General features: G+C 54.8%; 1 protein-coding gene across 14 annotated transcripts in view; it reads right to left on the minus strand.

Moving 5' to 3' along the window:
- The window catches only part of Col13a1 (collagen, type XIII, alpha 1), a 136,976-nt gene that overhangs the window by 17,352 nt on the left and 94,232 nt on the right, over positions 1-25,392 (minus strand). For 9 of the 14 annotated variants that reach the window (XM_013517030.1, XM_013517034.1, XM_013517032.1 and 6 more), the window contains 17 exons: positions 17,905-17,949; positions 17,042-17,074; positions 16,335-16,361; positions 13,672-13,725; positions 12,785-12,871; positions 11,539-11,592; positions 10,358-10,402; positions 9,960-10,028; positions 8,900-8,923; positions 7,639-7,701; positions 6,647-6,691; positions 6,219-6,362; positions 5,545-5,643; positions 4,337-4,381; positions 1,827-1,868; positions 953-979; positions 26-106 (listed from right to left, as the gene is read on the minus strand). In XM_013517030.1, the coding sequence (XP_013372484.1) occupies positions 26-106; positions 953-979; positions 1,827-1,868; positions 4,337-4,381; positions 5,545-5,643; positions 6,219-6,362; positions 6,647-6,691; positions 7,639-7,701; positions 8,900-8,923; positions 9,960-10,028; positions 10,358-10,402; positions 11,539-11,592; positions 12,785-12,871; positions 13,672-13,725; positions 16,335-16,361; positions 17,042-17,074; positions 17,905-17,949 (984 nt within the window). The remainder of the gene's footprint in view (positions 1-25; positions 107-952; positions 980-1,826; positions 1,869-4,336; positions 4,382-5,544; positions 5,644-6,218; positions 6,363-6,646; positions 6,692-7,638; positions 7,702-8,899; positions 8,924-9,959; positions 10,029-10,357; positions 10,403-11,538; positions 11,593-12,784; positions 12,872-13,671; positions 13,726-16,334; positions 16,362-17,041; positions 17,075-17,904; positions 17,950-25,392) is intronic. The other 5 variants (XM_005390076.2, XM_013517035.1, XM_005390075.2 and 2 more) reach the window with 3 other exon arrangements.

Genomic DNA, 25,392 nt, shown 5'->3' on the forward strand with positions numbered 1-25,392 from the left:
GTCTTGCTTGGGCCCAGATACTTACGGGTAATCCCAGAGGCCCTCGGTCTCCTTTTTCTCCCTGGACACCCTTCTCTCCTTTTGCTCCATCTAGTCCTGCTTCCCCCTGCAGGAGAGGGAGATGGAGGAGATCACAAAAGGGCCTGCCGCAGACAGCTCCTTCCCACCTCATTCTGGTTTATAGAGGAGGAGGAGGTGAAGGTGGCTGGGCCAGAGGTGGCAGGCTGGGGGTGCCAAGAATCCCCAGATCCCTAGCCTGTCTTTGTCATAGTTAGCATCCTCCACAGCAAAGAGGATGAACAGAGTGGGAACAACACACAGGGCAGTTCTGGGTCAGGCTTCAGGACAGGGGACCATCTGCAGGGCAGGAAAGCTAGGACCCTGCAGGATTTGCTGGTAGATGCCCAAAACACCACTATCAGACCTCAGAGGCTCACAAACTTGCTGGGAGAAGAAACTCCCTGAACAGTGTGGGCAGAGGGTACGGGTCACTGTCCAACCACCAGCTTCCAGCCCTTTCTAATCACTTGCAATGCTTTGGAGGAGGTCAGGAGAGCCCCAAACCAGAGGCCAATGGGATTGGCCCTGGGAGGGGTCCTGGGCTACACTGTTGTCTGTTTTCCTCCTGTACTTCAGGGTGAGTGAAGGGTCTGGAGCGGATGAGATGGGAAAGGGGTTTCACATTTTCTAAGAATCTAGCCTGTCACTCTGTGGAGTCAGTAGATGGATGGGAAAATTCTGGGTTCCAAGAATGCAGGTGTCAATGCTTGATGTTAAAGGGAATGTGAGAGCTTGTTCTTCCCTGGTGGCACTCCATGGCTGGAGTGTCACATGGGACCATTTAGGGAGATGGGTCAGCTGGGCCTCTGAAGCACTTTCCCTCTTTTCTGCCTTCACTGGTCAAGCCCCTCTTCCCTCTTCCTCCAGCTCCTCTCACATGACCTCTTCTTACCTTTGGTCCAGGTAGACCTTGGAGCCCCTGCATGTGAAATGAAAACAAGGTGCGTTAGAACTGTGTTTCTAGTTCACGTCCCTGCCCACGGGCTGGCTGGCAGCAGAGCAGGGGTTTGAGTGCAGAGTGTGGTCTGGGGTCCCTGCCCATGACAGACAGAGGGAATGTAAAGAGGGGTACTGCTTGGGGCTTCTCTGGGTACAGTTGGAGCCAGTCTTCTTCAGCCAGGAGCTGACAGAAAATTTGTCTGTGGCTCCCGTGGCTGACCTAGAATCTCATGAAGAGGAGACTGAGGAGACACAGCAAAAATGAAAAAAATTAATGTATACAAAGTGTTTAATGTTGGCACATGGTAAGTTTGAATAAATGTTGGCTACTGTCATTGTTGCCGCTACTACTTCTACCTGTGACGACAGGTGACACCCAGTGCTGCGGGGACTGTGAGCCACACAGAGGTGCAAATGAGCATTTGTCAGATTAGGGTGCATGGGGGCCCTCTAGGTACAGTGGGAAGGGGTCCCAGGTTATGTTTCTGTAATCACAAGAAGGCCCCCTGGACTGGTGTTAATGGGCCACTTGCTTCCTTCTTCCTTTTTTTTTAATAGGACACTTTCTATTTTAGTCCTGTTTTCTTGCCAGCTGGGTAGCAGGGAGGAGGACAAGGAGGAGTAGATGTCTGACAGCAAAGGATTAAGAAATGCTGGGCAGAGCTTGGAGAGAAAGAAAGGGCTGCCGTGTGGGCCAACTATTTCCAGAGAAGGAGGCATGGCTGCAGGCTCCCCAGTGTCCCTGGGATGGAACTTTAACCTGGGAGGGATGTTGAGAACCTGACCACAGTGGACTGAACTGCTGCCAACAAGGCCTCTAAACTCACCGGAGGTCCAGGAGGCCCCTCTGGCCCTGGTGGCCCAGGAATCTAGAAGCCAAAAGGGAGCCCTGTTATATTCCATGTGGTCCTCTCTCCTGACACGGCCCAGGGTCCTCCCAAGGCCACTGGAGGGCAGGACCCCCGTGGGAGGCCAGCCCCATACACAGTTTCCCACGAGAAGGCTCAGGAACTCATAGCAACCCACCTGCCTGCACACCACTGAAAAAAAACATTGCCTGAGAATGTCCCCAGGGCATCTATTCTTCCAGATTTCTTAAAGAGCTGGAAAGTGTAGTAGCACTAGATTCAGGTCATGTCCGTGCATGGCAACAACTTCCTGGAGAGGAATAAGAGCTTTTCCCACTGGGTGGGACCTGAGGTCCTTGATGCAGTCAGTCTCTGCTACTACCTGCCGTCTTTGCTCAGACCTCTGGTCTTTGTGTGCCGTGTGCCCGGGCCCTGTAGGCACTTGAGTTTGAGACCCTTGTCTTAGAGGAGCAGAAACTGACGATCTGGAGGGGGAAGGGGAAAGTGTCTCTGAAGAACACTGCTCAAGTCCCCTGGGTGTGGAACAAGGTGGGGAACATTCCCCTTGAGGGCTGCTAGCAACGGAAGAGATTCAGACTGGACAGTGGAGGGGAGGAGCCACTTCTCTACACGGTCTGTCGCTGATGAAGATGACATCCACTTGTGCACGGTCTGCCACTGCCTGCTCCTTCCTGAGTAGGGGACACCACTCAGTTTCAGGGTTCTCAGGTGCCTCGGCTTTCCAGGATAGAATTCCCCGGAGTGTGGCCTGGCCGAGGACCCATCTGTCAGGCCAGCCTATAGTGGCAGCAGTCAGGCCCCTAGTGTCCCTTGGGCTCCACAGCTCCCTAATAGTGACTTCATAGGAAAAATAACCTTTGGAAACTCTACCTTCCTTTAAAAAACGCTTACTTTTCTTTTTCTTATTATAAATAAGAAATGGATTATGGTAGTGGTTATACAAGTCGATACATGTATTACAGGTCACAGAATTGCATACACTCCTCCCTGAAGTCAAATTTTCCTATTTATTTATTCATTTTTTTTTGAGAAAGGTCTTACTGTATTGTTCAGGTTGCCCCCAGGCTGGCCTCCTGCCTCAGCCTCCTGAGTGCTGGGATTACAAACGTGTGCTACCATGCATGGCAATTTTTCCTATTTAATAGTTTTAAAACTAAAAAAAAGTTAAACTCATTACAGTATTTTATGAAAAGAGAACTGAAAAAAAGAAAAAGAATAAATCCCTGACTTAGCTAGCTGAGAAGTCCTGCTAATATTTTGCCTTTTCTTTCCACATTTTTAAATGCATAAAATATGTTGAATATATACATATTATATACTTACACATGTTGAATATATATGAATGTACATATACTTATGATGATACATAAATATAATTTTGATTTTGTTTTTCCTCACTTAACATGAGACATATTTTCTGAGTTGTTGTGTGACATTTCCCACAAGCCTCCTTCCCTGGTGATGTGCTGGTCACTGAGGGGACCGACAATGAGTCACCGCCTGGCCAAGGATTAGAGCAGCGCTTGATGTGAGGAAAATTGTTAATCACGGTGACTATTACCATGAGCAGCAGCATTAGTAAGACTTGTTTAATCCTTTCCTTTTCTTAGGAATATGAGCTATTTCTAGTTTTTCCATTAAATACTTATGGGAGGAGCATTTTGGTGTCTGATGCTTCTCTTGCAATTGGGACCATCTTGTTGGGGGTTCCATTTCTAACAAGTAACTTGCACAGGACGGGATCAGGTCTGTGTTACTACATCAGATGGGGTGGATGGGGCTGGTAACACGACAGGGTGACAGGGGCCAGGGAACGGGATGGAGGAGGCTGGGGGCCTCTCCCTTAGCTCTAAGGTGTGCTGGATGGTCAGGCCTTCCTCCCACTTGTCCTCTCTCTGTGGCCACCCTGGCCTCCTCCACTGAGCCTACAAATCCATCTTCTGAAAACCTCACCTCTTCCCTGATGCCTCTCACCCTGCTGTTCTCTCTTCTTCCCTGCACCACCACATTTGTCAAAGAACTGTGCTTCTCCATGGAAAGCCGTCCTTTGACGCTTATTGGCAAATTCCTACAAAGCCATCAGGTCCTGTTTAAGTGACACAGCTTCTGGGATGCTTGCCTGTCCCAGCGAGTGCTCATCCCCAGGGACTGGGGGCCACTGGTGATGGTTCTGTTCATTTTTCTATGTCTAGACTCTAGCAGCAGGACAGAAACAGTGCGCATGCTCTGTAACCCTGCAGCCCTGGCCAGTGGGGAACCCCAGAGCAGCAGCCTTGAGGCTCAATGCCAGCCATGCGGTGCTCAGGAAGCTCCGCAGACCTTCAGCTTCTGGCCTTTCCCGGGGTCAGGCAGCTGGGGTTTGATTCTAGAGCACAGAGATGCTGGGTATCCCGGAGAGACCATCATTTCTGATGAGGCCCTTGTCAAATGATCATCTAGGACACAAAAGAAGAGCAGGTGTGACCTACCTCTGCTCCCGGGTCACCCTTCTCCCCGGCTTCTCCTTTTTCACCCTGCAGGCACAAAACATCAGGGTGTGAGTCCTGGGGGCCTGGCACAGGCCCACCCCGAACATCTGCGACAAACTCGCCTGGCTCTACCCTCCGCATGGAAGCTATAGGCCGGTTTTGTGACAGACAGGTGCTGCAACCCTGACTCCAAGGACCTGAGGTCTAGCCTTGGGAGGGGCTGGTGCTCTGTATGGTCCCTGTGGTGACAGAGCCTGGGGTAGAGCTGTGACTTGTTTCTAAACCACGGAACAGGGCATGGGGCAAAGTTGATGGCTGTCGCTCCTGTGACTGTCACAAATCATCACATCCATGTTACACGAGCAAAAACATGTAATGTGTGCTAAGATTATGTTGCAAATATGTTGCATACACACGGCCCCACCTTGCCAGCACTGGGTACTTGGCCTTGAAGAAGTACGCTGAACTGCTTGCATGGGAAGGGCCAGGTGGCTGGGAATGGTAGGCGACCCCTAGGAGCCCAGGGACTCTCCTGCCATGGCAAGGAACTGCAATCTGTGAATAGCCGGGGAGCTGGTAAGAGAACTCCCAGCTCCAGATGAAGACACAGCTGGCCGGCACCTTGCCTGCAGCCCATGAGACCCGGGGCAGGGGGCCCAACCAGCACACGCCAGGGCCCTGACTTCCAATATGTGCTGTTTGAAGCTGCTACATTTGTGGAGACTTTTTATGCAGCAGTAGAAAACGAATATGGCTGCAGAGCCCAGAGCCTCGGGGTGGTCAAGGGGGAGGCTGATGGGGAAGCACCCCACCACGCCCGCGAGCGTCCCCTCCATCTTAGAGCTGCCTGCCATGGAACGGGAGCTGCCTGCCTGTTCTGGCACTGAGTCAGATGTGGGACTGGATGGCCCCTAAGGCTTTTCCCACTTCCAAGGCAGGGGCTCCAAGTCCAAGAGCGCAGCATTCTGGGGCCAGGTGGGCACCTGCAGACAGGTCACTGTGCGTGTGTGGGAGGAAGCTGGAACCCTGTGCGCATTCAAATGGAGGAGCTGTTATCTAGAGATCCCCAGGCTGGGCGGCAGGCTCAGGGTTCGTGCGGCCTTGTCATGGGATGTTAGGCTGGAGGCCTTGTGAGAAGCACTCTTGCTCCTGCACCTTCATCTGAAGCTGCCTGCCAACACCCCTGCTGCCCGGCCCTCTCGCCTTACTGTAAATCCTGGAAGCCCGATGGGGCCAGGCAATCCTGTTGCTCCGGGCCTCCCTTGGTCACCTGGTTCTCCTTTCTCCCCAGTTGGGCCGTCTAGACCCTACAGATCAACAAAGACCTCTGTTAGAGAAGCTCAAGGTCATGTGCCGAGTGTCTGTGACCCTATGGCACACACGCACGGCTGCCTTCCTCCATGGCTGGGGGTCTGGATGGTGCCTGTTTCATAGATGGAAACCATGAAAAGCCTCCCAGGTCAAGACAGCAGCCCAGCTGGAGTCGGCCAAGGCCCCTTTTACATACATGCAACCTCTCCTGGGGACAGGGTTTCTGCATGCTTTCCACACCCCTGACCATCTCTTTCCCCAGTGGCCCATGAGGTAGGTATACAAGGAAGGCATTTTTGTACCCATTTTAGAGATGAGGAAACTGAGACTCTGCAAGACTTAGGGACTTTCCCAAGGGTACAACAGGTGAAGACATAACAAGACTCAGTTCTCCCGAGTCAGAAAACTGTCCTTCATAAAGTGAGTGGCTTGAGGGAAACCACGTGAACACCTCTCACTCTCCCAAATCCTGGCCCTAGCTTTCCACCACAGGCAGCAGCTGGCATTGTGCAGAGCCAAAGTTGGGCATAAAGGTGGCACATGGACATGGACCAGCAGTCCTGCCACTCACCGGTGAGCCTGCTTGTCCAGTTTCCCCTTTTTCTCCGGGGCTCCCTGGGTATCCAATCTCTCCCTTCATTCCTGGAGGCCCATCCTTTCCTGGGGGTCCTTGGGGACCAGGGGGGCCTATGTCTCCTGGTTTGCCACGAGGTCCCTTTAGAAAATATCAATAGCACTTCTTAGGCACATTCATGGAGAAAAGAGAAGAGAGGGGGAAAGACAAGAAATGATAAGGATGTCTAGACCACAGGCTCTGTAAGCCCTGAGCACCCCTGGGCTCTTTGGTGCGTTGACTGGAGAAGACAAAGACATCCCACCCCAGGCTGGTCCTGCGGCCCCTCCGCCCGCTTTTCCCGGTCCCCACAGGTCTCACAGCTAGCCTGTTCCAGAGCCCTTCAGTGCCCAGAGTGAGCCTTGTCTGGAGATGGCTCTTCTTACCTTTTCCCCATCGTGTCCTGGAGGGCCTGGTAGTCCAATCTCCCCCTGTAGCCAGAACAACTAAGAGTGACTCTTGGAGTAGAGGCAGTAATAACTGTCACCTAGGCGGCACTTCCTGGGTGCAAGCAGCCTTCTCTGCACTTTCCCACAGAGCGCGAGCATTTTACTCCTCCTGCCGTCCTGAGAGGTAGGTGCCTTCACTGTCTCTGCTTTACAGACCAGAGCCCACAGCACCGCTGTGTAGGCCCACTGTTAGTGGCTGGGAACCAGGATCCCACCCTGCCACCTGGCTCCGTGGTACGTGTTTCAGCCACGACTGCAAGAGTGTGGTCTCTGTGAGCCCTGAGCATCCCCAGGCTCTGTCTCCTCCTGCCCTGCTCCTCCTGTCTCCTCTTTCACCAGCCCGAGCCCCTTCCTTAGGTCAGGGAGGCAGGAGTGGGACGCCTTGCAAAGCATGTTGGTGTTCCCGGGGAGCAGGGAGGGACAGCGGGCTCTGCCTGGTGGCTCAGGGGAGGTCTTGAATTGGGCTTGAAAGATGAGGAGTCTGGAAGGTAGGGAAGAGGGGAAGGCACTTGAAGGGCAGGGGCTCTCCCAGGCAGAGGGGCAAATATGGGGACAGAGGGGTGATCTTGCTGTGAAAAAGCACCAGGATGGGTGGGTGTATGGACCAAGGGAAAGCCATGGTTGGGGTGTGTGGGACTCAAATACCACCCTGCACAGGTGCAACTTGGTTTCCCAGTGGGTCTCGGGGTTCATCTCCAGGCTCCAGCACCCCAGAAGAAAGACCGCACATGGATGGCAAGGGAGGGCGGGTGCAACTGTGGTGGGTAGGGTGAGGGGGCTATGATGGGTGGCAGAGCCCATGTGCTCTGTGGCAGGAACTGCAGGCGGGAGCATGGCGGGCTCGGGAAGACGAGGGGTGGCCCTGGCATCATCGCTCAGGGATGCTGTGTCCTAACAGATCTTTACTCCCTGGTCAAGGCAAGTGTTACCTTCTGGCCTGGACTCCCTGGGGCTCCAGGTGGGCCGATTTGCCCGGGAAGACCAGGAGGTCCCTAGGAAAGAAAGGAGAGGAGACACATGGAAGAATTTTCCACCCAGGAGGCTGGCTGTCATCAGAGGGCTCTGTGAGGAGGCTGGCCGAAGGGAGGCTGGCTGACAGTTGTTTTCAATTATTTCCTCAGTGGTAGGAACACTTGGCTTTTTGCAAAGGAAATAACAAGGGGAACCTAGAATAGGAATAGAGAGCACCGAGTGTGTGGGTTGAAGAGGGTGGGCTAGAGCCATGTGAACAGCCTTCCCTCACTGTCCTTCTGGAAGTGTGACTCCACTTCATGAAGGTCCAGAAAAGACACACGAGGTCCACAGGGACAGAAAGCAGGTCCGTGGTGGCCTGAGGCTGGGGTGGTGTGGGATCGACTCCCTGGCGTTTATGAAAGAACTTTCTGCAGATACATGGCATTTGCATTTGTGAAACTCATCGAATTCTATACTTAAGGTGGGAACATTGTACTGTGAGCTGTACCCTAGATTGGTTTTAAAAGAAAAAAGTGTCTAGGAAAATTTTATTTCTAGTAGTTATTTCAAATGATGTATTTTAATGTCCCCTAACTAAAGCTCATTGATTTCAGAATTATCCAGTTAATATCAATCAAGGTTTGGGATGGGCTGTAAGTGGCATTTGATTCTGAGCTTGTGTCTGCGCACACAGTCACAAAAAATACCAGGTGACTTGAAATTCCTATAGTCTGAGGACTTCACGGTCTCACCTCCCTCTCCACCTTGGAAGTGAAACTAGGAGTGGTTACTTTAACTGTGAGTATTGCCTGAGAGCCCGTCACTGATAGCCATGTGTGCTAATCTCAGCTTGGAGTTCACTGGTTTTCCAAGCACACATAATGAGACGATTTCTAGGAAAGGGGACATGTGGAGGGTTGCTACTGGTTTTATAGAAAGGAGAAACGTCGGCACATGCTCCTGGATGCTGCTGCTTCCTTCACACAGCTGTGAGCAGAGCTCTAGTGACACAGTTACAGTGCCACCAGGGGACAGCTGTGTTGGTGAACAGCTAGGGCCTGGGTGCTCCAGAGGCCCAGCCCCTGCCCTGTCCCAGGCCAGCTCACCTTTGGCCCAGCTCTGCCCAGAAGCCTGGCGTGTGCTTCCTGGAGATGAGAACTCACGTGCTCGCTTCCCAGCTGCCCTCCCTGTGCCCAGCCCAGTGTCCCAGGAAAGCCAGGGAGGAGGAGGACTTACCATCAAGGCCAGTGTCCGGATCTCCTGAAAGCAACACCATGCAGTTAGCTGAAGGGTAGATCCAGAGCTATCTGGAAGGTCCCTTCTGCCCCACCATGGTCCCGTGAAGAGCACAGGCGGAGGCAGACCCCTTGGGTGGGCTCCATGGCTCCCAGCTTTATGCCACCCGCACCTCTCCCAGAGGTTTGTCACCTGGGCAGGGAACTCCCAGCATCTTATGCGCCCAATGCTGCTCCTAGTGGTGACAGCAAACGCTCTTCCCTTTTAGCAAAAAGGGAAGGAGGCAAACTCTTCTCCCACTAACCCCCTGCTCTGGGGCCTCTCCTGTTCTTTTCTGTTCTCCCAGAACCCAGACTTCCCACACCTGTCCTTAGAAAGACACAGTATAGCAAAGTACAGAACCACTCACAAAGTAGGTTAGCAGGATGGTTGTGGGCACCTTGTAAATGAATCCATGCACACAAATGGGTTCTTTTGCAGGAAGAGTTCTCAGTCTGGGGTGGCTTTGTCTCCTAGGGGACCTTTGCTCATGCCTGACCTTTGGTGGTCACAACTGCAGGTGGCGTGTTCCTGATAGCTAGTCAGGGGAGATGTTGCTAAACGTCCTGTAACACCCAGGACAGCTTCTCCATCCCACTGCCATAGTCATCAACCCTGGCTAAGGTTGGGACACTTTGCTTTAAAAAGTGGAGTTCACATGTACTTGAAATAGGGTAAAATTGACACTAAAGAGAGATAGATAGAAGACAGATTCTACCATGTGCAAAGAGAGTCACGTGTCCTGGGGAGCTGGAATACAGAGCTCTGGATGGACAGCTCCATACAGGGTGCCGGGATGCTTCCATTAGGGCCCAGAGTTATCCAGAGCCAGCCGAGCCCATCCAGGCCACTTGATGCCAAATAATGGGAAGCATTTGCCCGCATGCTGCACAGCAAGAGGCCAAAGGACAGCAGGAGCGGGTAAGCTCTTCCTGGAAGCTGCTCAATGGCCTGTTGAAGGTCAGGGCCGAGGTCCTCTAGAACCTTCAGATCTCCAGCCTTTGGGCTGCAGCCCACTCACCTGGAGAGCCTCACTGATGTTTCCATTGTAATCCACCATTTCTCCTTTCCCGGGTTCTCCCTTGGAGCCCTAGAAGGCAGATGAGATCTCAACCAGGGGCTGACCCAGAGGAATCAGAGGGTCTGCAGCCCACACGGGCTGGATAGACCTGCACCCAGGGTGATCTGGCGTGGCCACGGTGGACCTATCAGGCAGTCCAGAGGGTGCACAGGGACTACAGAACAGATAATAGCCTCTGTTTCAACAGTCAAGACAGGCAGGCCTAGAGAAGCTAGGTCCAATCACAGTGGCCATGCAGACCTCCCACCTGGGAGCAGCATACTCTTCCCCTCCCTGCCCTGCCCTCAAGACCCCAATGCTTTGCATTATGAGTCCAGAGGCACTAGAGATACATTTACCTTGGGGCCAGCTGGTCCCTGTTGTCCGGCTGCTCCTGGCTGCCCCTGTTGCATGACAAAATGAATGGAAAATGCTGAGAAAGCTGGGTGCAGGGGAATTTGACGGCCAGGTGTGTGTGAGGGGCCCTGCAGGGGGCCAGGAGGCTCATCTTGACACAGGCCACCGGGAGGCAGATGCCTCTGGGTGTTAAAGGGCAAGTTCTGGCCCTTCAGGAACTGTCCCTGAACCCCTGTCCTACCCGTCTCTTCCTCTGAGTTCCTCCCGCTTGGCACTTGATGGTATTCTCTCTGTCCACATCAGTTATTGGTAACACCCCTTTGTCCGTCAGGCTGCCTCTCCCAAGTCCCCCCAGTCAGCTACTCGCTTGGGAGCAGGAGCCCTGCCCTTTGTTTCTCTTGATTTCCATTCTGCACAGGTGGCAAAGGCTCAGCCACTTTTTTGCCCATTGCCTGGGTACAAAATGATGGTGCCCTGAGAGCCTGTCTGGTCTTTCAGGGACCACTTTGCTTGTGAAACAGCCAAAATGCAGGATGAATCGCGGGGGTCAAGGAAGTCAGGCGGATACAGGTGTAGGGACACCGACCTTCCATAGTAGGCTGGGGCTAAGGGATTGTTTGTGTTGGAAGGAGCAGGGCAGAGCAATGGGGAGTAGATGTCAACTGCGATAAACAAACCACTGGCCTAATTTTCCAGAGATAATGTTAATATTAAGGGAAAAAATCAAGATAGAAAGACAAGACACAGGAGAAGGAGCCTTTGGTCTATTTCAAGTCTGATGACTTGCTCTACAGGCAGGCAGTTGGTGGAGTATGCAGCCATTGCCACCTCCAGGGGAGCTGTCCCCTACCTACCTGTCTCCCCTTGAGGGACGCAAGCCTTTCACAGGGAGTAGCTGGAAGGCTGGGAGAGCCCTGACTAGACGTGTGGCTTGGGGAACTGCCAGAAGCTGGAGCTTGGTGTCACTCGCTAACCTAAGTGTCCCAACCCTGGGCTGCCTTTTCTACAACTGCTATTCCCGTGGATGGTGGCGAGCATCAAGCCAACCAGAAGGAAGCCAGGGTCATGGTCCATCCGCTTTGTGCCCTGGAGTCCAGCCCTACGGTCCAGTCTAGAGACAGCCTGTTTCTCTCAGTGGACCCTCATCCTGCAGCTGGTGGATATGTGGAGGGGAAGTCCATACCTTGGCTCCTTGCTGTCCTGGGGGGCCAACCTGGCCATCAACACCTGCTTCTCCCTGGGGAAGAAGACACATGGTGTGAGGGGTAAAAGGTGGTCTTGCTGCTCCTGTTCTGGATTTAGTCTTTGGCCTCTCTTTCCCCACTGGCTTCCACTAACTCTCACCCAGCTGCCTTGGATCCCTTGACCGGCCCGGCCTGGTTGCACCTCCTTTGGAGGCCTTTCCTGCCTACTCTCTTGCTCCTGCGAATTCTGTGCGGTTTACTGGTGTCTAGATGCCCTGCCAAGGCTCTCTTGGTTCTTGGTTAGTATACATGGGACCAGTTGCAGCCCCTGACTGGACCTGGGACACTTGGGAAGGCACAACTCCTCGGGTCCTGCCTGGGTGACGGAGGGGCACATGAGGGCCCTGAGCATCAGGGGAGGCGACTCCAGGAACTCCAGGATGGAAGATAGGGAGAGAGGTGGGCAGGAGGGGCTTGGTCCAAATACTTCACTTACAGACATTTTGTCTGGACCTGGAAAGCGGACCAGAGTTTGGGGACACAGCCTTCTAGCTTCCCCTTGCCTTCCTTTGTCCCAGCATGCAGCGAAGTGGTGGAAAGCTCCCCAGCTCCCAGTTGAGCCCCAAGCCGTGGCAGGCCCCATAGCCTGGCTCAGTGGGTCAGTGCTGGGGCCTGGTGGCAGGGCTGCGTGGGTGAAGACGCTGCTCGGCTGGAAGATCTGCTCAGCCACAGTCAAGGTGGCAGGTGGACTTGTCTAGCAGTCCTGCTTGCCACTTCACCTGCCTGCCTCTGCGGGATCCTATGGCTCCCTGCGCTCTAGACTGTGAGTTGTGGGTTTGCTTCTCCTGGTAGATCGTGAATGAGGCGAAGGCAGGTTCTCTGCAGCCCTACTCGCCGTACAGGGCTCTGGATACACGCTGGCGGGGTGAACGAGTGCACTGCCTCAACTGCAACTCATCTTGAGCAGGAGAGTGGGGGCTTCCCAGTTATGCCAAGGCCCTGTGGCCAGCAGTCCCTGACTGAGGTCTATCTTAGCCATCTGAACCCCAGGGGAGACATAGCTCCTGGAAGGTTGGTTACCTGCTTAGAAGCAGGAACTTGGTCCATGTGATCTTTCCTGAATCCACTGGGAAAATTACACACTTGGGGCGGGAGAAGGACAGAGAAGTCGCAGTGTCTAGGACACAGAGATCCTGAGAATGGGCTGAAGACAACCCCTTTGACCCGATTCCAGGAAAGACTCACCTTTGGGCCAGGGGGTCCTGGGAGCCCTGGAGGGCCTGGCTCCCCCCTGCCTCCTCCAATGGAGTTGCCAGTGTCACCCTTCTCTCCCTGAGGGGGAAGGCAGAGTCAGGTCACAGGCTGCTGCTGCTCTTGGAGCGGTTGACACCTCGCCTGCTGTCTCCTCCAGTTCAAAAGAGCAGAGAAGCTGGGTGCCCAAGGGACACTAAAGGCCTGGGGGCTCCCAACAGAGGTCTTCAGATCCCACCTAGCCTGACCTGGCTGTGGGATTGAGGGGAGCATAACACTGATGACTTTGGAGGGGACAGGTTTAGTGATAAAATGAGGGATCTGCCAGCAGCACTGGGGCTTGCGTGGTGTTTCCCAAAGTGTGTTCTGTGGAACACTCCCCAGAGGCTTGGGAATATTTGAGATGTGATAAAAGGATGTGGTGGCTAAACAGTGTTGAGAACTGCAGAGTGACATGGAGCTTTGTCAGTGCCTCCACTGCAGTGTGCTCAGAGCCTCCAGCAGGCTGGGGAGCAACGCGACTTCCAAGGGGCCTATCTTATGCAACCTTCCCCAGTCTTATTTAACCTCAAGTCTTTTTAAAATGGCTTCATTTTTAAAATGTCTTTAAATGAAGTATCTTTCAGGGCTTGTGACTGGGGACAGGTTTTCAGAGTATTTGTAAAGAAATCCAACCGGGTCATAGCTACCAGGTTCTTTGAAGTAGGGCATATTTTAGCTATGTCCCTCCCCCAAACCGGAATCTGGCTGTGGTCCAGCCACCCTTTCCCCCCTTCTGAGAGATGGACACCTCCAATGCTGGGGCCTGAGGGAATGCGTGGGGCTGGGGAGGACACAGAGGTCTTAGAGGGAGCCAGCATTCCGAGCTCACTCATACCTACCTTCTGTCCCAGGAGGCCGGGGACGCCAGGGGAGCCGGCAGCCCCCTTCTCACCCTGTGGGGAGAGGCAGATGGCAGAGGTTAGGAGTTGTTTCTCCAGGATGTCTTTGCTTCCCTCCTGCCTGTCTACCTTCCCCTCCACAGGTGATCCACTTCCTCCCAGACCCCACCCAGACTGGGCCCTTCCCCAGGCCACTGCACCTGGTGACAGCCTGGATCACTGCTCCCCATAGGACCTTGTCCCGCATCACTCAGGGCAGCGAGTAACGCTGGCCACAGATCACCACTGAGGCCAGCAGCAGTTAGACCTTTCTGGGGTCCCCAGGATGGATGAGATATTCAGAAAGCCAGTACTTGGGGGAGCGCTTCCTTCCTTGGAAACCTTCCCACACCCTCATTGTCCAGCCTAGAGCCCCCCATCTTCTCTGCTCACCTCCTCCTGTCTCTGGGGGAAGACCATCTCCCAGAACCTTGCCTTTCAAGGACTATTTTGGGAAGTTTATTTCCTGTTATGGATTGAACCGTGCTCCCCAAATTCAAATGCTGAGTCCTACCTCCTTGTTCCTCAGAATGGTGCCTTATTTGGGAAGCATGTCACTACAGGTATAATTAGTTAAGGCGAGGTCCTATTGGACCTGCTGGGGCAGACCTCTGCAATGTGTTGGTTTCCTTATAAACAGGGGAGTTGGACACACACAGGGCAAGTGCCATGTGAGGATGGAGGAGAGGTGGGGAGATAGTCCAAGCCACCAGTGGACAGAGGGGAGACAGGAGCAGATGCTTCCTCGTAACCCTCAGGAGCAGCCTGCCCTGCCCACACCTGGGTTTGACTTTTGGCCTCTAGAACCAGGAGCAAACAGTTCTACTGCAGTCTCTGATGTGGCAGTTCCCTCACTAGCTTTGTCCACTATTGAAGAACGCTTTGATTTCCCCTAGGCGTGACTCACAGAGTACTTTAGAGACAAAATGAACCCTGGTTTCTTTTCACGGATGAAGCCAGCCAGGCCCCAGGAGGGTGTGTTCCTGGGGACAGTTTCCCCCGAGTGTGTGGGGTCTCCTCCAGCCTCAGGTCTCCTGAGGTTCTCTTTCCTGGGTGAGTCTGTTCTGGTGTCAGGACAAAACACCGCAGCCCGGGGCCTGCATGGCATCAGTCTCTCTTCCTACAGTTCTGAGGCTGGAAGTCTGGGATCAGATGCCAGAAGGGCCATGTTCTGGCGATGCCCTCCTTCTGGCTTACAGATGGCTGTGTTCTTGCTGTGTCCTCACACAAGAGAGAAAGATGTCTCTTCCTCTTTTTATAGGGCCCCCAACCCCATTGGATGAGGGGCTCACCCTTACAACTTCATGTCACCTTCATTACCTTCTACAACCCTATCATCTAACACAGTCACCTTGAAGTTTAGGGCTTCAGTCCATATCCGTGCCCACTGTCAGGTGAGCCCCTGAGTGTCCCCAGTGGGGGCTTAGTGAGGATCAGCATAGGAAGAGCCTGTTTTCCTGGCACCGGGGAACGATGGTTCCAGAGGCAACAACGTGAAGCGGGGGCCCTGGGGCCATCATGTGGTCTGCGGGCCCAATGAACTTTCCAGCTGGAGCCCCAAAAGATGACATGGAAAGTCTCCAAGTGTCATGCCCTTAGGTACAGGCTGGGTGGGAAAATGCAAGCAGCCAAGAGGGCTTGAGGAGAGGCGGCCAGGGCCCGGGAGATGGGAGGGGAGTGAATACTGAGGAGGCCCCAGCTGCCTGGCCCTGCCTGGGCTGCTCCTGGGCTGCTCCTGGGCGGTGACCCAGCCTGAGTGTCCCTGCTAAAACAGGCCAGTCTACAGGGAAAGGCCACAGGTCCTGGCCTGCAGTGAACCACCACGCGCAGGAACACAGCAGGCAGGTCCCCAAAAGGGGCGGCGTGCTCTGAGCACGGATGCGTCAGCTTTGCTGGCCCAGCTTGCCTCCTCTGTTCCTGGCATGCATGCACCCACAGCACACAGCAGCCAGCACACCCACCGCGGAGGTGTGGAAGGGGAAAGGGGATACTCAGATAATGCTGTCCTACCCTGTGCCCCTCTTTCCCAGCAAACCTGAGGGCCCTGGCTTCCCTGCTGTAAGAAGAGAAAGTCACTGATAAGAGGATAGGGTAGGGTGAGGTGGATGGGCAGTGATCAGAGACCAGAGATCCCAGAATACTGTGCCCTTGAGCTCCTCCTCGTAAATCAAGGATGCACTGGGCAGAAAAGCTTTGCTAATGTTGCCTAAGACGCTGCCTTTTTAGGGTTTCCCAGTGGATGGTTAGCATCTTAAAGGCTCTGAGAAGGCCCGCAGCCAAGAAACCTGTGTAATATTGTTAACCCAGTGTTTCTCAAACTTAATTGGCCATGGAAATATTTTTTCATATTACATCTCTTATTGTCTTAGACAAGAATGAAAGAGAGTCCTGCAGGTACAGGGGGTGAGGGGGCAGCAGTCACTGCCTCCTGCAGCTGGTGAGCTACAGGTCAGGCTTCAGGAAAGAGAATGCCACCGGCAATGTGCTCCTGACAAGTGAGTGGCTCAACCGGGTCCAGGCTGGTCTCAGGGTGACCAAGAGCAAAACACAGAAGCCCCTCTGCCTCACCCCACCTCCCCTGTGAGTGTACCATGTGGCCCAGGGCATACCCTATGCATCCATACCTTGGCTCCTGGGGTCCCCGGCTCACCCTGTGTAGACAAAAGGAAGATTCAAGAAAAGAAATGTGTGAGAGAAAACGCAGGAACAAATGAGCAAAGGGGTCCTATGCAAGGGTGTTGGCGAAGTATCTGGCCAGCCTGGCTTTCCTCTGCTAGGCAGAGGCCTCCTGGGCCACTACCTTTACAGGGCCCTCGTCTTCCTTTAGGTGTGGGTTGTGGCAGGTGGAACCTTTGTGGGGTAACCCAGGAGGGAGGAGGGGGAAGGAGCCTGTGGTTTGGACATGGTGCCCCCACAAACACACCTACTGCAGAGGTCAGTGCTTTTCTAGGGTGCCCCACCTGCCTCCCAGGTGAATGAGTGTTGGGGTGGGAGTTCAGGGGAAAGACCCTTTCTGTTGTCCCCTGTTGCAGTTTGGAAGCATGTGGTTGCTGAGTTCCAGAGCACACAGGAAAGAGCTGGCTTCTGGGTGCCTGCTGGCAGGCTAGGGAAGCACCTAGCCCCGGCTGGTAAGTCTTTGCCCCTTGCTTGCAAGGCTTAATTGAACATCTGTCTGTAGGTTGTGCGTCTGGCATGTGCAAAGTGCTTTCGAATCTTGTGTGTCTTCTGCTTGGCCCAGCAGCCATACCACTGCGCCCCTGCTGTCCCTTCCTGTCTTGGGCACCAGTTTGCCCATCCTGCCCTGATGGGTGGAGTCACAACTTCTACTGACCTTCATCCCAGCCATGGTGGTCCCAGGAGCCCCCTGGCAGGGAAAGAAAAAGGCATGAAGGCTTTTTGCAGTCATGGGCAGCATGGACAAGGTGGGACAGGAGGAGGACGGTCACTTCTACTGGCTCCTGGGGGTGGGGAGAGCCCAGTGCTGAGCTTGGCACCCCGGGAGGGCATCTGGGGATGAGGCATGGGGTAGCCGAGCTGCTGGGGTTCCTAGGAGGCATACTAGGGTGGTACTACCACAGGGTAGCAGCTGGACTAGAGGGGGTATCCCTGGGTGTCGGGAGCAACAAAAGAGGAAGGAGAGATGGGGGTTGGGCAGTCGAATGAGGGTGGGGAGAATGGCGAACCACACTAGATAAAGGAGCTGGCGTTGCCAAGTGTAGTCAGCCCCGAGCGTGTATGGAGGGGGACCTCACCCATGCTTCTCTGGACTGCTGCCCTCATGGACTGGAGGTGGCTGGGAGTGAACCCTGTTTCCACAGTGGCCCAAGACCACCTACTCTGAAGCGAGTTGTTGCCCCAAGTGCTACTCAGCAAATTCAAAGTGGAGGTGATCTTTTTGGTTCCCTACTCCCCATTTGGGTCTCAGGACTGCGGCCGGTGCTGAGTTACCTGAGAAAGGTTTTATGACTCAGACACCCCAGAGGAGGCCTGGTCCAGTCAGGAAGGTGCTGGGGATAGATGGAGGCCAGGTAAACTCGGCAGAGGGGAGGGTAGAGGGAATGTGCACCTCATATTTACAGCAAGGCACAAGCAGGACAGGGCTCAAGGAGGAGCTGTGACTCCAGGGGTTCCCCAGAGCATGGGAGAGGGGCTGGTTGTGGGGGGCGTGGCTCGGGGTGCGTGAACGGTAGATACCTTGGCTCCATTCTTGCCCGGCATCCCTGGCATGCCCCGCTCTCCCTGCAGGAAGGAATAAGAGAGGCTGTGAGAACAGGGCCAGACTCGGCCCGTGGCCTGCAAGGACGTCAGTGAGAATGCTTGCCTGGTTGCTGCATGGCTATCCAGCTCCCACCAGCTCTGAGGACCTTGCTGTGGCCATAGCCATGTGGGCCACGCCCCTGCATGACACCAAGTCACAGATTCAGAGCAGGAAGGGCCCTCAGAGACAGAGGCCACCCAATGGAATCCAAGTGCAGCGAGGAAGGTGACATGCTCAAGACCCACTGCCACTCGGTGGCCCGCTGAGCCTGGATCTCAGTGCGATGGGGCAGGGCGATGGGCAGGAGCAGCCCACGTGGCTGCGGACTACTACATCCCTGCCCCCGCCCCTGCCCGGTACTTCGTGTCCCTTTTTCTCTGCAGCAGGTGTGCTAGGACGGTGCCTGCTGACTAAGCGACAGGGGCACCCCTTTCTCTTCATCCTGGGCCTAACTCTCCTGAGGCCTGTGGACCTGGGCCTGCACGTGTCCACTTCTCTCTACCCCTTCCTGGCCATGCCCGTCCCGAGGCACCAGGCCATCTGTGGCCTCTCTGGGGTGTCATGAGCTTTGCTCTGCCATCTCAGCCCGGCTCCTCCTTACGTTCGACCTCTTTATCTCCCGGTGACAACGCTGCATTGATGGGCTGGGTGAAGCTGGAAAGACGGACACACCACCGGGAGATGGAGATGACAGGCGGTGACAAATGTGCCAAGGGTAGATGTGCCGAGACTTTAACCAGCCACATCAGGGGAGGAAGGAGGGCAGAGCCTGTCTTCAGGAGCTGCAGCCCACAGGGAACCCCAGCGGGAAGCTGCAGCCAGGCCCATGGTGCTGTCCAGCAAAGGTGACGGCTGCCAGCCTGCTGCAGCTTTGCCATCTGAAGGTTGGGGCTGCGCATGGGTCACACAGAGCCTTGCCAGGCCTGCTCCTAGGAAGCTGCCCTACAAGGTCTGAGTGTTGGACCTGTGGACCAGGCTGGCATTCACAGGCTGTGGGGCACAGGGGCACCTGGCCCCACATGTTCGGGTGTCTGCTCCCTCTTCCCTGCCATCTTACAGGCAGTCCTGGTCCTCCTTCATCCTGCTGCAGACTAGAGTGACTTCTGCCCTCTTCCTCAGTGATAGGTCCTGGGCTGGCATCCAGGCAAGCTTCCAAAACATGGGCTGGGCGAGGCACCTCCACTGCCCGTAGTCTCTTCTGTTGGGCACTGACCTTAGGAAAAGGGCCAGGTTCCTGGGCATGGCGTTCTGACACCCACTCCCTTCCTCACCTCTTCACCTCTCATTCTGGGCTACATCAACTATTATCTGTGTCCCTGAAAACACAGTCACACTTTCTGCCATTCCCTCAACAGAAGCCCCTATGTATTGTTCAGGATCTGGACAAGTATCGGCCCTCTGTGCAGCCCTTTGCCATCCCCACGGCTCACTGCTGGCTGCAGTGCCTCAGGGACCATGCTGCACGCACAGATGGACATCTGCCTGTCAACTTCAGCTTCATGCTCTTTGGAATTCTGCAGAAGGCCAGCATCTTTAGCTCCAAATGCCAAACTCCTTTTTTACCCCTGACAGTGACCCCTCAGCACAGGTGGGGAGGTGACCTCAGGAAGTGACCACAGCCATTAAACTGATGCCCCATTCATTAAGTTCCCTCTTGTGGAAAGAGCAGAGAAAGGCGCAGCCCTGACTGCAATGCTCTGCATGTGATGCTCGCCTTCCAAGCCTCCCCTCCAGCTCCAAGGGGCCTTCTCATGCAGGCAGATGTGCCTCCTGTCTCTCTGCTAGGCAGTGGCTCAGGGAGGCCAGGGATGGCTGCCAGGGTTGTGTAGAGCAAGGCTTTGAACACTGCTTTGCTCTCTCCCCATGTCCAGGTGCTGGTGCCCTGTGGCCACCCCGACATCAGGTGATCTGATGTTCTGTCCACTTCCCTCAGATAGTTGCTGCAGGCTGCTCTCTCTCTGCTGGGTCCCCAGGTCTGTGTCAGTGGGGTGAAAGCAGTTCAGCCTGGGGTCTTGGAAACACCAGGAGGTGGGGCTCCTGCATGTGCAGGGCTGCTCCGTGGCCAGCAGAGGGTGCAACAGGCCCTCATCTGAAGTCTGCCATTCTTGCCACAGTTGTCCAAGTCCCCTCTGGAGCGCCAGCTTCCCTTTGGAGGGCCAGGGTCTTCTGCTAACATTCTGAGTGACTCCACCAGGTTGACTCAGCCAGGAGGCCCCAGAGAGAGCCCCTGGTAGGGGGTGCGGTGGAAGATCAGCTTGGAAATACCCGCTGTTCAGAGCCTGTCCACTGTCCCTCTTCCTCTCTCTTTTCCTCAGTTTCCCCCTGCCCCCTCCTCCTTTTTCCATGGCCCTCGGGGCATCTGTGTGTCCACTTTCCCTCTGTGGGTCTAGGCTCCTGGCTTGCACAATGAGATTAGACCGGATGCCTGCTGCCCACCTCTACCCAGCAGCCTGTAGGAGGCAGGGAACCATAGCTGGAGGGCAATGCTTGTTCTGTTGGTAGCTTCTTGGGGGAGGGGCTCAGTACTGGATGAAATACAGGTCCAGGAGGGGCAGTGGGGCCCCACTCTCCCCTCCTCCCACCCGCAGAGGGACAGTCTAGCCAGGGAGGAAGCTAGGCTTCTGTCTCACACACATCTTGGAAGAGACTGTGCCTCCCGGGCAGCAGCCCTGCTCATTAGGGTGGTGACCTCTGCCCCTCCCCTCGAGGTCAAGTCTCTCCATTCTGCACATGACCCAGGCTCCCTTGATCCCCTCGTCAGGGCAGGAAGCAGAGGTGCCCTGCTGACCCCTTGTAGCTCACCCTACTCTCATTAGTCTCGCTGCTCAGGGCCCCAGTCTGTGGGCTGGCCCCTGAGGTGGGGGTCTGGGCTTCCCCCAGACCAGGAAACACTGCTTCCTGGATGGTGCGTGAGGGCAGACAGGGCCAGTCATCCTCCAGGAGCCAGGGTGCTGTGACAAGGGCACATCTGCAGGGGACAGGCTGCTGCTGAAGGACAGCGACTGTTCATAGTGTGGTTCCTTGGGGCACGTCTTTATGAGATCTGCTACCCAGCACCTCCTCTTCCAGCTCTCTTAAGATTTCCTACTTCAAGGATGTAGGCTGGGAAGTGCTTGGTTCAGATCTGCTCACTCACGTCTGTGCTTATCTTCAGGGGACTGGTCTGCCAGTCTTTCCAAGCCCAAGGGCCTCCCTTCCTCTCTACCTCCGCCTTCCTTGTCTTCCCAGCGGGGAAGCTCAGCCACCAGTCTGGGCTACCCTGTGGCTGGGGAATTTGGTGCTCCAAGCGTGCAAAGGGCCCTGCCACCCCTCTGGGAGGCTGGCTCTTTAACTTTGATGTCAAGAACTGATGCCTGGAGGGATGGTTTGTAGTCACTGTAGTTAAGAAGGTCAGGGGAACACGGTGGGTAGGGAGGGTTTGCCTGAAATGGCCTGGAGGGCCTGTCCCTGCTCCTGCCTAAGAACTGCAGCTCAGACTCCCCAAGGCCCAGCATCACTGTGTCCTCTTCTCTGCACAGGCTCCAGGTGGGAGGGCCTGTCCGTGGAGAGGACAGGATGGAGCAGGCTGTATTGGGTTGTGTGCAAGTGGCCTCTTACACCGTGATTTACTTTTTGTTGAACAAGCTGGGCAGGAACTTGGCAAGAAGAGGGTGTAGAGGGAGGTGGGGGAACTTTAAGTTCATTCAGCTCCCCAGCCAGTAAAGGTCAGGTAGAGACTCAGGAGATGAATGGATCTCCCCGACAGGAGGCTGTGGGGAGGGGTTGTTCTGGGCAGAAGGCAAGGCACACAGAGCCTTTGTTCTCTGCAGGGGAGGAGGAAGGCCATCTGAGAGTGGGGAGTGGTCCAGGGCCCTGTCCTGGACTGGAGAAACTAGTGGGGTGGATGGGTGGGGTCATGCCTTTCTTCCCTCTAAAGAGTTCCCAGGCCATCCTTCCTGGAAAAGGCCCCGTAGTTCCTGCTTCCCTGCCCCAGCGGGTCTCCAGGCCAGAGAGGACCGGAACCACGGAAATCCTAGGTCCCCTGTGCTCCGGTAATTAGGGCCGGCAGGAAGTGATCTGGGGAATTACCGGGGTCGGGTGCCCTATTGAAGGGCAGGGCTTTGGAAGGGCGGCTGGCTTCTAATCTCAATTTGCGATCGGTTGATTTTGTAGTTAGTTCCAAAAAGAAAAAGTCAGCTCTAATTAATCTGTAGACTTTGGAGTGCAGGAGAAACGGCCTGGAGAGTACAGGGCTGGGGCTCCAGCCCCTGTGAGGCCTCAGATCTGGGGCCTGTGTCTCAGTTTTTTGATCTGCTTTCATTTAAATGGTCTGGATGTCCCCACTGGGATTTCATGGCTTTGAAAGAAAATGCTGTCCCCACACCCACAGGCTCCCACCGGCATGGAGCCCTCTGATGTATGGGAAGAGGCCTGGGGTCACTAGGGCCCTCTGGGAGCACGGAGTGAGGGAAGCTTTCTGGAACAGATGTCACCAAGGTCGAGACACGCTGCCCTGGCTGTATCAGGAGTCAGGGACCACCCCAACTCTCTGGGGACTCAGCTGAGTCAGTGCTAATGGGCAAAGCACTGCCCTGACTCTTCCCTTCACCTACACAAGGCACCAGATCCTCTGCCACCAACCCTCCAGCTACCTGCTGAGAGCCAGGAGGCTCCAGGCAGGACCTGAATCCAGCCACACCTTTTCTCACCAGGGAGGAAACAACTTAGTTTCCATCTCCCTGCCTTCCTGGGGAAAGGCTAAGTCATGGGGTCCCTGGGTGCCCGCTGAGACAGGTAGTAAAGCCCTTCCAAGCAAGGCTGTGAGCCAGAGAGACCCAGCTCCATGACTTCCTAGCTGCAGATGGTGGAGGAGCTTCTGTGAGTCTCATTTTGCTCATCTATGAACTGGGACTAGAGTAATGCATGTCTCTGAGGCTATCACAGGGAGGCAGTCAAATGGTGCACATGGAGTGCTGGGTACCCAACCTGGCACGTGGAAGAGGCTCAGAGAGGGAGTTATAACAATGCTGGTTATCATTCTATAGACTCATATGCACTGTATACACTTTTACTGACTGGCAGGTCAGAATCGGCATACCCTTTAGTAGAAGGAGTAAGGAAGCACCCATGGGATCTCTTCTGCTGGGTGTCCTTATCTCTGGGAAGAGACAAGGCCTCTTGGAGGGCAAGGCCTCTAGGAGGAGTAATTACAGTTGTGAGTGGCTGTGGCATGAGGTCTTGGTGTCACTCCTCCTCTGGTCTAAAATTGCCTGGCTTGTGGCCTGGAGGAAGGAATGTAAGCCTCAGGCAGGTCCTTCATGTAAACTCTGAGGCACAGCACCCAGACCACACTGTCAGGCATGCCCCCACGGTGAGATAAGTACTGTACCAGCTCTGATGCACTTAGAAATAAGCTCCTATGGGGTTTGTGACCCACATCCATCTGACAATGCTCATCAATCCTCTTGACAGAGAGCCAAGGTTGTAAACACACTTTGCATCTTGCAACATATTTAAAGTAGATCTGTCCCATAAATCAAATAGGTACCATATGGGTGCACAATAATACTAGCAGTGTCTAGGCAGGAGGTCCGGCCCAGGGCGGGCGTGGGGGCCATATGAGGGCTGCTGGCCACACTGGGGTTTGATCTTAAAGAGCCAGTGGAGAAGCTGGCCTTGCTGGCCTTTGAGATGACACTAGGCTCAGTCCAGTGGACGGAACTTATAATTAGCAAACTTCACAGGCTGAGAAGCTAAACTTTACCTTGCGCTGCAAGAAAGACCTCCTGGTGTATAGCAAGTTTCTGGGACAGAACAGGTGAAGCTTGCAGACAGCCCATCTGCCCCACCCCCTGCTAGTCCTTTCCCACCCTGACCGTGGGGTGAGGGTCACCCTGCTCAGCTCCATGTTCCCTACTGCCAGAGCTACTTTGCCCGGGGGCGGGGAACAGACCCATCCTCCTAGCACCTGTGACCAAGCACCCTCCATGTGAGTGTCTCCTCCTCATGCCCTATTCCAGAGAGCAGAAAGGGCAGTGCAAAGAAAGGGAGAGTGCTGGGCAAAGGAAGGGAGTTGGGGATCAGCCTCCGCAGCCTAGAGAAATCTCAGGGAAGGCTGGCTAAGTCAGTCTGCTGCTGGCCTTGGATTTATGAGATCAGGTTGCTAATTCTAGCATGGCTGTTCACCAGCTGGGCAACTTTGGGCAAAGTAATAACCTCTCTGGGCTTCTCATCTGTACCATGGGGTTGATGAGCTCCAATTACTGGGCACAGCAGGGGCTGAATGAGACAGGGAGTGACTGAATTTAGGCTGACATGGAGAGGTGAAGTATTGCTGCATGAGTTTTTGGGCATCAAAGAAAAAGTCTCTTCATCCTAGGATGCTGAGGGGATGCAAACATCTGCCTTGGCATGGTGATCACTGAGGCCAACATGTCCACTCCCATGGGGTTGGGGCAGCAGAATATGCACTTGGAGTGTCCTGAGGAATGGCCTGGTTCTTGGGGGTGGAGCTGTGCTGTTAGCCATCAGGTCCCAGGGCCCTCCAGCTGCTGTGGACCAGAAGGTACTGGGACACTGGTGACAGGACGAGGGTCCCAGCAGAGTGAGGGCTGGCACAGACTTGAAGGTGCTGAGACCACCTGCAGCCCAGCTGGCTGTATGAGGCTAATGGCTGGGGGGAGTGGAGCCTGCAGGAGCCTTTCAAAGACCCAGAGAGGCAGGGAGGCGAGTCAGGGCCGCAGCCCCACCAGGTGGCTGTGAGAAGAGGCCATCGTGCAAGGGCAGAACTGGGTACTACGGCAGAGAAAGAAGGCATAGGGCATGAAGAGAAAGGGCCCTAGGACGGGATGACTCTGACAGCCCTGCATGTGGGTTAAAAGTCTTGCTCAGAGGATCGAGGAAATCAAATTTCCTACCACAACCAGGGGGTTGCTCCTCTAGAGAATGTTCAGCCGATCTGTGCCCAGGAAGCTGTGGGTCTCTGAGCTGGAAGGGACTATCAGCAGCCTCCAGCCTAATATAGAAGCTTCTCTTCACAGAGCCCAAAATGCTGGTTCCTCTACCTGCAATGCCGTTAGGAAGCTCCTCCAGTGGACCTGGAATTGCTATGCTTGGAGAGTGACCCGGTGGCACTTGCTCCACTGCTCAGTCACAAGAAAGAAGCATGGCCCTGCCTTTCACTCCAGAGCAAGTGACACCCTCAGCAGCCTCCCTTTCCTCCCAGAACAAAAGGAGCTGTGGGAGGCTTGGTCTGGGGCTTGGCTTCCTGGGGCCAGGAGCTGCTTCTCCACCTGCAGGACTGTACTTGTTTCTCTGCACACCTGACACAGCCTGGGTGGAACGATTGTTGCTACAGTCTGCACCTATGATTGTCACTTCACTGGCCCAGACTCCCTAGCATCATGATGCTGGAGACGCCAGTGGAAGCTTCTCCATCCTAAGGA

Source organism: Chinchilla lanigera, unplaced genomic scaffold, assembly GCF_000276665.1.
Source record: "Chinchilla lanigera isolate Chin_1 unplaced genomic scaffold, ChiLan1.0 scaffold00036, whole genome shotgun sequence".
Classification (NCBI taxonomy): domain Eukaryota; kingdom Metazoa; phylum Chordata; class Mammalia; order Rodentia; family Chinchillidae; genus Chinchilla; species Chinchilla lanigera.